Below are 13918 nucleotides of genomic sequence, written 5' to 3' on the forward strand. Positions count from 1 at the left end.
ATTTCTGAGTTCTGTAGGGCACACAGATTATTTAGTCAGCCATCCTGTCAGAGCAATGGAAGTTGCTCAGGAACTTTTGATCTGGAACTGCCTGATTTTCCTATTTCACTTGAACTGGTCAAAAGTTACTTTTTTAAAAGTAATTTATCCATTTAATTTCTCTTTGAGTTTTATCAGAACCAAAGCATATTGCAGCAGCAATCTTTGTTAAGTAAAGCACTAATTGGCATGACCAAGGGTGGAAAACCTGGTCCCAAAAACTTGATTTGGAATAACTATAGATGCATTTCCACAGTAAGAGTGAGTGTAGTGTTATGACAGAGTTGTTAAGTTACATAAATCATATTGAAGTTTATTGATATTGAAGATTCATATTCATATATTGAGGACCTTGATAGCTCCACTAAGACTTATTTTTTTAAATTTGGCCTTAACCTTTTTATTTTGAAGAATAAGCTATTTTAGACAAGTCAGACATCTAATTTTTTTTCTATTTTTTTCTTATGTGGAATTTTATGGCTGCACAGGAAAATTAAAGTATATAAAATGTCACCAAACATATAGTTAAGGGTTCTGAACTTGAAAGCTGAGAAATACAGCACTCAGACATGAGTGTATTTATGGGATATAAGTTAAATAATTCTCCAATTCCAATTTCTGAAATTCAGTTTAATACAAGTATTTGAACCTTCCACAAGGGTTAAAAAAGAAATCTGAATTCTTCTTGGAAAAGAAATCTGAAAAGAAATGTAAATGGTTAAATTATTTTTGAAGTACAAATGCAGGTATTACATAGCAGAACATAAAGTATGTGAGTTTTTATAAAATATGTATGTAACAATTCTAACATGGAAAATAAAGCTGTAGGTTTTCAAATTTACCTTGCAGGACTGGTAAAAAGAACAATGGAGTCCCTGCAGCAAACCACAGCCTTGGAAGTGCCACTAAAGGTAGGGTCAGTTCTGAATTGCCATTACTATCCCAGGCATCCTTAGCTTGGTGCATTATTGCTATTATATTAAGAATAGAGACAACTATTTTGCCTCTCACTTCAATAGTTTCATTTTCATATTTGTAGGTAATTGCTTTTTTAATATTACTATAAAAATTCTAAAGGAAAATAAGTGAAAGGAACTCAACCTCCACTTGAGAAAGTGTGATTGTCATCTACTCTTTGTCTTACCAATGCAGTATGGTAATTTCAAAAGCTATTTCATTCATGGCCATGAAATTTCTATTGGGTGTGGTAGAGTGAGAAATATGTGCCCTTCATAGGCTTTCTAAATGTGCCAGGCATTCATTACTGCTGCAAAAATATTGCAAAAGATCTTTCTTCAGTAATTTTCACTTAGAAAATTGTCTTTCTTAATATTTCCATGTGGATGCCTTACATGTAAAGCAGACAACATCATTCATTGCTCTTTGGTTAATGTACAGGATATCCTCTACTAGAACAACATCTGTGAAAACTGAGTAGATAGCTTTAAAGCTCTTTTATCTACCTACGTATTGGACCTTTGTATTGGTTTTTATAATTTTTTTTTCTTCCTACAAGATTGATACCTTTCACCCTAGCCTGCTGCTCAGTATTTTTTTTTTCTTGATGAAAGACTGTAGTTTCTGGGAATCCCTAAACTGATTAAGTGAGCAACAGCCCAAGGGTTTCCACTTTCCTGAGAAATGAAGTACTTCACTACTGCATCACTCACTCTGCAGCATTACTGGATAAGGTTTGGAGGCAGAAAAAAGTTTAACCCATTCATTTCAGAAATGGCTACAAACATACAGACTTGCACTAGTTGAAATGGTTGAAAAATAAAGCTACTAGGTCAGCTCTAGCTTGTATTTCTTCCTCCACATCTTCTATGCCTATTTCAGTATCTCAGTCACTTTGAGAAGCTTTCTCATCCTCGTAAGACGTTGCACTCCTTTCTACAGGTTTGGTCAAGTGAGACTTTTTGGCCATGCTGTGATTACACATTTCCTTCACTGACACTCCCAAGCTTTATAAACTGCATTTTTGTAGGTTGCTTACATTGTACCCCTGTGCTTGCCTACCTTCTTTTGTTACAAATTCCTTGGAAAAAGAAACAAAACTGTTTTTCAAGGTATACTATATCTAAATATTTTTAGTGATGGTATTAGACACCTGGCATTCATGCTTCTGAAAGGTTCATTAAAATAATCACATAGGATATTATTGAAGATACATAAAGAGAATAGCAACAGTAGAGTCCTTGTTTAATGGTTTCAGGAGACTCTTAGACAACTTTGTCAGGGACAGCATAGTTCATATTTTACCTGAGGGAATAATTGCCACCAAATATATATGAAAAATAAATAGGTTTCTAAGACAAATGGGTTTTGGGTCCTTTTTCTGAGCAAATTCCTGTTGGAATCACGACATACTCGTACTGCACTTTAGACATCGTGAAGATACTTCATCTTCTGAAGCATCATTAATAGATTGATGTCAGAAGCCAGATGGAAAACATAAAGTACCAACAGTCTTATCTCAGAAAAAAAATTGAGAGTGATCTTTTAAAAAGAGCTCTGTATTTTGTTGCTGTTGTTTACCCTCCTATATAGTAAGAACATGTCTTTTAGGATCAGAGATGTTGAAGATAAAAAGATTTTTGTGAAATGCTCCTGCTCTCCTTCAGCACTTTTGCTTCAACTAAATATGTATTCTGTGCTTTGTTAATATGGATATTATTTCTTAATAAGGAGTAGAAATGTCACCAAAGTAGAGCACACTCTAGTAGAGAGTCCTAATGGGAGAGATTTCTTTTTCTTCTTTGAGGAAAAGGATGCTTTATCTTTGAAGTAGTTCTTTTCCAAAATACAGTTCTTGCTAATGAGGCAGCTTTCATGTCAGAAAATCTACTGTGTAACAGAGCACCAGTAACTGCAAAACAAACTGAAATAAAACCAAAGCAACAACAAAAATACCCCAGAACTGGAAAAGTGGATGGTAGAAGCAGCTAGTATCTTTATTCATAACTGACTAAATTGCTGATGAAAAATGCTCTGGTTTTGCAGCTCTTTTGAAAAGTGTAGTAAGAAGAATTTTGGTTTAGCCTGTTCCTTGCAAATCAGTAACATGTATTTGCAATTTCAAAATTGAATGTTAGTCTTAATTATCAAGGTAATTTAATAAAAATTTTAATGAAAATTAAATATTATTAGATACGAAGGACATTTCATGTTGAATAGGCATGTAATCTAGAGCAGTATCAACATCCAAAGGGAAAAGCAAAAACAGTAATCTTGCTATATGTGATGAGTTTGTTTGTTTAAATTTTCATTATTTTTTTCCCTGACAGGTTCCCTTGAAAGTGATTCTTACCACTGGGAAATCATGGGGGTGTATGACAGAGCTGTGAGATGTGAAGCAGTCATCAGGGATGTTATTCAGCACCCGTGCACCTCATTGGCCTGTGCTGATTCCTCACTGAATCACTAGGCAACAGCCCTGCTGGATCTTTCATAAGCACCTAATACTCTGCATGTGAATTTTTTTACTTCATTTTGTCTGTAGCCCTAGGCAACGGCAGTGAGATAAAACTGGTTTTTACCAGTTCATTGTGTTTTCTTTAGCCAAGGTAACCAGCAGGGAGCTGCTTTTTTGTTCAGAGCTAAATTACTACATGTAAGAAATGAAGCAAGACAATATTAACCCTTTGGGAACACGAAAAGTATGTTTGAGTTAGATGGATGTTTAGACTTTATAAGTATTTTGCGAAATGCTTGTGTGAAATACTTCTAACCTGGCATTAGAAAGGCTCTGTTTGAACTGCATCAGCAACTGCTTAACTGTTGTGTTCAGCTTATCTTATGATTTGTGGGTAGAAGGCAGCTGCTTGGTTTTATCACGTATTAAGTGTCATGTTCCACAGGCTTAGAAAAAGAAACGTGGAAATGAAGAGTCTCCACCTTCATTTGTATTTACAATTTAGAAGCAAAACAAGTAAACAAAACTGGATGCCAAAATGCATTAAAAGTAACAAGATTGTTGTCAGTTCAATTAATTTCAAGGTCAGTTTATACACTGTATTTTAGTATAAGAGGAAATATTATAGTTTTGCCCAATCTGTTCTTTTTATTACTCATATAGTGCTAAATACTGTTTAGATAGATTTGGGGATTCAGCCTTATACTTTTTAAGATTCAGGCTTCTACTTGAATGTTTGGATTTGTTATTGGTATTTTGTTTTCTGTGCAGTTTATTCTATAAATTAATTTGTTTTGTTACAGTAGTGATTGCCAAATTCTGTCTCCATCCTTGTATTGCAACTGTTCTCAAGTCTACTAGTTATTTAGAAGCTGAAGTCAAGCACAAAACTTTTAAGAGGTGTTCAGAATCTTTCAGTATTAAAGCAATATAATGAAAATTTTAAATGTGTGTGGTTACAGAGATTTTCCGGCAGTTTTAATTTTTATAAACAATTTTGCATTGCATTTAAAAGCATTAAACTATTAAACATTGCTTTATTATGTTGCATAGTAATCATATGTAACCTAACATGAAATGAAACAGTTGTTTCTAAAAACTGATTATTATAGATAAAAAATTAGCAGTGGTCATGCTTTGGCTGGGGGAGAGCCCAGCCTACAAGACTGTGACACTGCACCAGGTCAGGCAAACAGAGGGTCTTGATTCCACCTTTCCAAAAGAGAGGAATTTGTATGGATTTTTGTCTGATTTTTGCCATATTCAAGTTTTCTGTGTTTGCAGTGGCATTAAGTAAGTGTGAAATATTCTACTCTTGCATCTGTTTCACTTCTCTTGAAGATCTACTGTTTTCAGGAGGCCTCTACTAATTAAGCCTCACTTCTCTAAGGCTGTATTTCTAACCTAGCTGCTATATGTAAGAAGTCAACATTTTTCCTACACTTCCCACTTGATTTCTACATTGTGTATCTTTCTTAAGCTGCATAGTTTTAAACTATATAGATAGTATATTTTTTCAGGACCTGAACTGTACTAGGCATACCCTTCACCATAACAAAAAACAAATACACACATAAGAACATGAAGAACCTTGATGTGGATTGACATCTTTTCAAATATGAAACCACAGGAATGCAGAGGGCACCATACAGAACACCTTCACAAAAGGCCATCAGTCACAGTTCCCTGGACACATACACTTTGTATATGCTGCCGTACAGTAGGCAAAGTTAATATTTTGTTCTTATTGTGTCCTAGAGAGGGACTGTGAGCTCCTCTGGACACCAGGTTTTACCCATCTGCTTTTACAACTTTCCTTCCTGGTTTTAAATTTCTAAAGAATAAGCTAAAAAAAGGAAGAGAACCAAACAGTAAGGGCACCACCTTTTTATATGAGTACAAGGCATACAAAGGGCAAAAGGCAAAGCAACATACTTTGAGGCTTGTTGATAACTAAGATCTCAAGACTTGCTGCACTTTGTGTCCCTGCAACTTGCAGGATGCACACCATGAACTTCATTTTTCCACTGCTACAGATTCTCTAGTAAAGAAATGGGTTTTCTTCTAATTGCAGCCTGTGAGTAAATTAGCATATATAGATTCATGGCATAGCTGTGTGGAGACTGTAACTCTTCAATGCACATGCAACCAGTGTCTGCTGTACTATGAGTTACAAATACTGGGATGTGTTCTCCAATCTTTTGGTTCTGTTCTCTTTGGAAAGCCAGGTGAGTATCTGTCCTCATTGTCTGCCCTGTGCTATGTTCAGGTACAGATTTGGGGGACTATTAGATTTTTCAGACCTGGCTTGAAGTGCTTTGGCTTCAAAGTTCCTCAGTTTTTAACTCAAAAGATCTCAGATCTAACTCAGTTTTTAACTCAAAAGACTCAGAAGAGTGCTGAGTCTTTGGGACAATTTCTTTCACTTTGCTGTCCATTCGTATTGCCTTCCATCCTGTATGGCAATATAGGTCTTGCCAGCAGTTTTGGTTTTCAGACTTGGGAATTACAGAAGCAATTTGCACTTCAGCAAAGAAGTGATTTCCTTGAGCAAGCTGCCTGAGGTAGGTTAGTGTGCAGTTTATTTCCCAACAAGATCCTCTGGACAAGGCATCAGTTTTATCACACTTGTGTGCTGCTCCATCTGTGACTATAAAGTCAGTTCTTCTGAACCCTGGGCAAGCTGCCCTGCACTGTGCCTGAATCTAAAGAACCTTTACAGGGAAGCAAGGCCAATCCTCACAAGTTTCCTCCCAAATAAATACAGGTGAAAATATTCTGCATTTGAAGATTGCTAATAATTCCTCCTGGGTGGCACAGTAATTTCACACCAGAGAGCTCAAGACCCTTATTCTATTAAATGACCACTTTTTTCAGTTAATTTTGGTTCTGTGTGAAAGGCACTGTAAAACAAGGTAGGCTGGAGCAGGAGCAATCATAAGAGCCCTTTTCAATCCTTAAAACTCTCAATTTGAATTCTAAAATTATCCCCTTTTTCTCACAACCTATGAGGAGGTACTGGGAGAGCAAGAAACAAATTCTGTTTGAAATGCAGAACCCAACAAAAGTTCTGATCAGTGAGTGTGGGAGATCATAGAATAGATGGTGAGATGTAAATATCTGGCTCTGCTAAGCATCCATTATTTTTGTGGGCAGATTATTTTCTCTGAATAGTGTAATAACCCCTTTTGAACTGATTTGTGTCTTTCAGTTTAATTGGAGTTGTGTCTTTTGTGGTCTGAATCTTCACTTGGATCATCTGTAAATCTTTGCATTTACCTTGAGGAGTAGTGGGAAAGGAACACTATTTGAACACACTTTAGCTCAGTGTCTGTGAAAAATTGAACATATATCTGCTCAGGACTTGGATCTTTTACTGTCCACATACCACTATGGAATGATCTTGAATCTTGACTCAACTTAGTAATAACCACAGTTAAAACCCTGGTCTCAGATTTTGTGTGAGACATTTTAAAAATGAGAGGAGGGGGAAAAAACCCCTCTCAGTTTCTGAAAACTGCAGTGAATCTGCTAGACCACTCAGGATGTAATTTGTTCTTAGTAATGACTAAGAAAAAACCCTTAAAAATTAAGATTTCTATTTGGGGGAGTCCTCAGAACCTGATGTCTCATTCTCTTGTTTAATCTGATTTGCAAAGGAGGTCAAGGAATGGTGTGAAGGTGGTATTATGCCTTCCTGATGTATTTCCTCTAATTTTGGCCTAAAATGTCTCTTTTCTTCCCACTGTTAGAAGATTGAACTGGATAAAAAGTTGCCTTGACCATCCCACCTTACTTTGGGCAGGAGGTTGTACGAGGGACCCTCTGAGGCCCCATCCAACCTGAATTCTCCTATGATCTTATGTTTCTTGTTCCTATGATTCTTTAGTTGGACAACAGCAATCATCTGGTTGAAATAAAGCACAGAAATTCCCTTCAAGTATTCTGCTATACCACATTGAAGTGTGCAGTGCTGTACCAGAAGAACCCTCAGAAATGTTTTGGGATTTCATTCCTCCTTCCCACCTGTGTTACCTCATTCTCTGCCAGCATTTACTATATTCCCTGGCTCACAGTCTCACTTTCAGCTGGCATACTTCCTTTTGGTATTAGCAGGTTGTCAGAAACATTCAGGGAGTGGAAAGGAATCAGTTCTTATTTCTGCCATTCTGCAATAGTTTTAGTAGGCAGGGTGTCTCTGGGATTTAAAATAAGTTTCAGTCACTCAGTCTTTGCTTTCCTCAGTCGGGTTGCCTCATCTCTGCTGCAAACAGCAGCCTACAATCAGCTGCTTCTCTTCAGATTCCATTGTGCTACAACCCCTTTATATTGTTTTGTTTTTGTTTTTGTTTTTTTTTTTTTACTCTCTTGTTATCACCTGCTTGATACCAAGTGTGTCTTTATTGTCCCCCTGTGAGTTCAGGCAATTTGTTATCCTCTCTGCTTGCATTCTGAGTTCTGGAGGTCCAACTTCCAGCCAAGCCCTTTTCTGCATCACCTTCTCCATTCAAGAATGATTAGTGGGATAATTGTTAGAGTCTTCCTTCCTTGGCTTTTGCTATCTACACTGATAATTTAATCCATTGCCAACATTTCCCCTGCACTGCATAGACACTATTATTGTTGGTAGTAAAACTCTCCCTATTAATTGCCCACAAGATAAAAAAAAAAGTTGTCTTTCTACCTTTGTGCTCTCAGCTTGCTTCCCTCTAGCATTTGACATTTTCATGGCTACTGGTTGCAGATATTTATTACTGATCACAATCTCATTTGCAGCTGAAAGCCAGCTAGCTTAGTAGGATATTAGGAAAAATTTCTTCACTGGAAGTGGTGTCAGGCACTGGAACAGGCTGCACAGGGCAGTGCTGGAGTCACCATGCCTGGAGGTATTTAAAAACCATGTAGCTGTGGTGCTGAGTGCCATGGTTTAGTGGTGGCCTTGGCAGTCCTGGGTTAATGGTGGGACGTGATGATCTTTAAGGGCTTTTCCAACTAAAATGATTGTCTGGCATTTATGCATTTATGGCATATGTTCTGGTTAATTGTATTTTCCCTGTAGTTGTTTGTCTCATGACCCATTTTTCTATCAAAAACTGGGAGTTGAAATTCTGCCTTTCTTTTCCCCCTTCATTTTTTGGCAGATTCATCTGCTGTGCACACTGAATTTCTCTTGTCTAATTAAAAGTGTCATGCATCAGATTACAATCCCATTTTCCAGTTTGTGTGTTAAGCAGAGAACTATACTTACAGCCTCCTGAGAATAAACCCCACAAGTGGCTGCTGCAGGTACACTGCGTTTCTGGTTAGAATTGGCTGAGGCAAAATTAAATATCTCACTGGGTTACCTTGGCCTCTTTGCACTGATCCATTTAGTCCACATCCAGCTGAGCCCAGAAATGAGTTCATTGCTGATTTATCCTAAATGCCTTGCTTGTATCTGGTTAGGTGGTTAGCAAACAAGTTTCCTCAAGGCTTCTGCCACAAGTCTATTTTCCTTCTTCTTTAACTTAAGCTGTGCCCCAAAGCCAGCTTGCATTAATGATTGACTCCAAACTGCATGTGAAGGACACCAGTAAGAACTTTATTTTTTATAAGAAATAATTTCTGCAGCAACTTGAAAGCTGGACCACCCTACCTGTCTGCCAGCAATCTCCATCTCTGTTTATTTTCCTGTCCATTCACATGAACTATGATGTCAAATTAAATAAGTTTCCCCGGGGAGGCTGTCCTTTAAATATCATGAGCTTTTGTAACACCGGGAGAAATCAGTGTCTTCCCTTGGGGCTTCTGGGTTAGAAAAGTGTTACAAATGTTGTGCTTTGGTCGCATTTCTCTGGTTGTGTTGTGCTCCTTCTGGTGCTATGGCTTCTGGTACATTTGAGGGTTTTTTAATAGCTTTTTTTTTTTTTTTTTTTTTAGTTCTTTTACTTCTTCTCATAGGAGACTGAAACCATTACCTTTTCCTGGCAGTCTCTGTATTCCTTAACACCCTCCAGTCCCTGCTAGTCAGGTTTGTAGTCACCACTTTAATCGATCTTACCCCTCCAGTCTGGGCTATTCATTGTTCAGGCATTTATCATTGCACAACAAACCAATAAAAATATTGATAATGAGTCCTCTCTGCCTTTTCCAGGAAGCTTCTGAGTCTTGTTTATATTGCACTTGTAGAATTTAAATCTTATTTTAAATCCTTATGGCCAATAGGTTTATAATTCAAAAGGATTTTAACACAGTGGAATAATAGTGTAAAATGAATAAAAAGAAGCAATTCAGTAATGATGAGTGCAAAGCTTCACACATAAGCAAAACCAGTTCGCTGCCCAAATGCAGGGAACAGCTTGTTATCAGTTTCAGGAAAATACCTGGGAACTTGTATGTATTTGCATAGTGATCGAGAATCCCTCTCCTTCCTTCATGCCCACCAAGGGCTCAGTTGAATGTTCCACCCAGTTTTCAGAACTGCATTTCAGAAAAGATGAGAAGCAACATGAGCCCATAGAAGAGAAACAAAAATGATCAGAGGTATAGCCAGTATTACCTTTGAGGAAAGACTGAGAAAATTTAAGCCATTTAACCTTGAGAAGACCACGGAGAAATCTGAAAGCAGTCATCCAGTGGGCAGTCATAAAGATGGTAATAAAGGACAATATAGGTCCCCTGGTGACAGAATGGGAAGCTATGGGCTTAAATCTCAGCAAGATAAAACTAGAGGGAATGTTAAGCAAGTCCTTCTGAAGAATGCTCGTGATAACTGAGCCTTTGAAAAAGCTGGAGTAGAGCTTTTGGTATCTTTATTACTATCCATTTCTAAAACAAGATAGGAATCTATAAGATTCTATTTATGATTATAGATTATTATATTTATGGGATTCAGGTGCCTCCTGGGATTCACCCTCCTTTTGACTGATATTTTTGGCTTTTCATTCTAATGCTTTGAAGGCAGTTTCTTAGTTCAAAAGGCAACCAAGAGCAATGGATGTTGCTGCCACTCCTGCCTTTCTATCTACAAAATGTAGGAAATCTTTCTCCCTGCAAGGTTTGCAACATCCATCTGCCAGTGGAACACATGAACCACTGGACTACAGGATGGTCTGCTGAGGAGCCTTCCATGCTCCCTCTTGGGGCTGGCCTGTGTACATGAACTGTATTTTAAGCTCTGCCAAAGACCTTAAAAAAAAGAAAAATAAAAGAAGAAAAAATAAAATAGCACAACTCTCCAGCCTCTGAGTTGCCAAATCCCACAGATGAGCCTTGAGTTTGATTCCAGCCTCTAACTCAGGTAATGCCTCACTGTGTTAATTGTTGCTGCATGTAAATCAGAACAAAGCAGACTTCTTACAGCTCTGTTGTGTGATTCCCCAGAGCTACAACCCAGTGAAATGCACATCTGCCCTTGAGATGGAAATCCACTCTTGCATTATACACCCTCCATGTCCTTCCTCATATTCCACACTACACGTACAGAGACAGGAATGCCCTTCCTTGACCTTCCTCCCTCTCCATCACTTGATTCAACAGCGAGTGTTTCAGCTATTTTTGTGTGATCTCTTGGCCTTAAAACTCATTCCTAGGTTCTTTGTATTTCAGCTTTTCAATAAATTATCTTGGCAGTAGGTGTTATTCACTCCCCACCCCACTCCACCTCCTGCTCTTTTTTGCACATTGGTACTTAAGTACTTAACAGTTGCCAATGACATTTCTTAAAATTTCTTAGCCCAAGGGTATTCTTTCCCCAGCAACTGCAAAATCTCTTTCTATACTTCTTTTTTTTTTTTTTCCCCCCAAATCTGCCAGTTTAAAGTATAGTCCTGTTTGTGATACAGCTAAACACATCAGTAATAGTGGGCAACTGTGGAATTTAAATCCTTTTACTGCCTACATGAACCTCACATTGTAGACTGAAATTGTTTAATCTCCAGAAATTTCCTTCCCCTGCCTTGAAGAAATGGAGACGCAAAGCCTCCTGTTGCCCGTTTCATAACACTGTTGGATGAAAAATCAGTTTTGAAAACACTTCTTTATATATAATTGAAAAGTGTGTGTTGTGAATGTTGCCCCTTACCTTGACCTTCTTCTTCTTCACCTAAAACAGATTTACAGTAATGTACAACACTGTCAGCAATAGCTCTGTGGCCACTGCCCATCACCCAGACACTTACAGAATCAGCTTTTTAGCCTTCAGTCAAGCCTGTAGTTGTTTACATGTAGGGAGTATTGGGCTATTGCACATTGATGAAAAAAAATTTTCTTCAATTTAATTAGATGACTTTTAAAAATAGTTTTTAAAGAATGAATTTTAGACTGCAGGAAGGAAAATAAGACAGACCTAGATATATTATTTTCTATTAGCATGCTTGAAATATGTTAAATTCACACTTCTGACAAGGCCTTTTGTGGGCCTGAGTTTCTGTGCTGTTTTCCCTTAAGACTTCTTTATATATGTGAAAAATACTGAAATTCTGTGCAGAAGCACTGGGGGCAAATCCTTTGACACTATGAGATGATGAAGGAACAAACCATGTCAATTAATAACTTTGCAGTTTATTAGCATATTGAAATGTTTATTAATTTTGCTTCAGTGAATGACAAAAGAACTCTTACCATGTGCCCTGCTCATTTAGTTATTATTTTTCCTATTGAAATCTGTATTTATTTTTAATTATCCATAAGCAGGGCACATTCCTATGGCCAGATACGTCGTGGCACTGATAGCAATTAAAAAGCTACTGCAGAAATAGTAGATACTCATGTGATTGAGTTGTACTCAGACATATTCAGTCTAGGAAGACAACCTTGTAGGGGAAAAGGATATTTATTTTTTAGACTGCATCACTTGCAGGTGCTCAAGGTAGCAGTGTGACTTGTTCACACTTGCTATGCAAACATAACATACAATAAAACTAAATAACTCAGCATGAGAGTAAGGGGGAAGATAATACTGCTTGCCTCTCCAGCTTCTTAACCCTCCCAAAGCAATGCACACAGTCTGGTTGGGCTCACTTCAGGTCCTGTAAACACAAGGTGTCTCACATGATACTAGATCCTTATGTTTAGCCAGCTGAATCCATATCCCTTGTATTTCTAGAGAGCATTATTCCTCATATCAAAATCTGTAGTGTAACGAGGCAACCAGGTGCCCCTAATTGCCAGGGAGTGAGCATGAGCTTGTGTCAAGCCCACCTGTGCCCAATTAGGGTGGGCCCCCACTGCGCATGAGCAGGACCAGGGGGCCAATAAAAGGTGAAGCCTGAGACACAGGTGGGGCTCACTCCTGAGCTAGCAAGCAGAGGGATCAGTTGCTCTCAGAGCAACAGCACCGACCCAGGCTAGTCAACCCTGTGGGCTATAGGCTCTGAGCACTGTTCGTGAGTCTCTGCTGGAACACCTGGTTGGACCTTGAAGCACCATACCCTAAAAGAGGTTTGTCTTGCTACAAAATCTATTGTGTTTATTTTGAATGAGGGTAAGAAAGTAGCATCTGCCTTCACTGAATGTGGCATTTCTGCAAGTCACAGTGAGGGAATCTTGCCAGGATGCCCCAAATCTCAAATACTGGTTTTGAACACTGCATGAACCTGAAGCATGAATCATAGAATCATAGAACTGGCTGGGTTGGAAGGGACCTCAGAGATCATCAAGTCCAACCCTTGATCCACTCCCGCTGCAGTTACCAGACCATGGCACTGAGTGCCACATCCAGGCTCTTTGGAAATATCTCCAGGGATGGGGAATCCACTACTTCCCTGGGCAGCCCATTCCAATGTCTGATCACCCTCTCAGTAAAGAAATTCTTTCTCATGTCCAACCTAAACCTCCCCTGGCACAACTTGAGACCCTGCCCTCTTGTCTTGCTGAGAGTTGCCTGGGAAAAGAGACCAACCCCCACCTGGCTATAACCTCATTTCAGGGAGTTGTAGAGAGTGATGAGGTCTCCCCTGAGCCTCCTCTTCTCCAGGCTGAACAGCCCCAGCTCCCTCAGCCTCTCCTCATAGGATCTGTGCTGGAGTCCCTTCACCAGCCCAGTTGCCTCCTTTGGACCTGCTCCAGCACCTCAATCTCCTTCCTAAACTGAGGGGCCCAGAACTGGAGGTGTGGCCTCACCAGGGCTGAGTACAGGGGCAGAATCCCTTCCCTGGATCTGCTGGCCACGCTGTTCCTGATACAGGCCAGGATGCCATTGGCCTTCTTGGCCACCTGGGCACACTGCTGGATCATGTTCAGCTTCCTGTCAATCCAAACTCCAAGGTCCCTTTCTGCCTGGCTGCTCTCTGCCACTCTGTCCCCAGCCTGTAGTGCTGCATGGGGTTGTTGGGAGGAGAGGGTTGAAGGGGAGCAGCAGTTCTCCTCCAGTGGCCAGCCTGAAGGAATTTGTCCATGATAATCAGGGATATGATCTGATGTTTAGGAGATTAAAATTGATAAAAAGTTCAGATCTAGCATCAGTGAGAAGCGCCTTGTGAAAAT

At 39.0% G+C, this 13918-nt stretch overlaps 1 protein-coding gene across 1 annotated transcript in view; it reads left to right on the forward strand.

The window, feature by feature from the left end:
• The window catches only part of POLN (DNA polymerase nu), a 76882-nt gene extending 73496 nt beyond the window's left edge, over positions 1–3386 (forward strand). The window contains exons 23-24 of the mRNA XM_030450688.1: positions 889–950; positions 3327–3386. Coding sequence (XP_030306548.1) covers positions 889–950; positions 3327–3386 — 122 coding nt within the window. The remainder of the gene's footprint in view (positions 1–888; positions 951–3326) is intronic.
• The last annotated feature ends 10532 nt before the right edge of the window (positions 3387–13918 follow it).

The sequence above is a fragment of the Calypte anna genome, chromosome 4B (assembly GCF_003957555.1).
Source record: "Calypte anna isolate BGI_N300 chromosome 4B, bCalAnn1_v1.p, whole genome shotgun sequence".
NCBI lineage: Eukaryota > Metazoa > Chordata > Aves > Apodiformes > Trochilidae > Calypte > Calypte anna.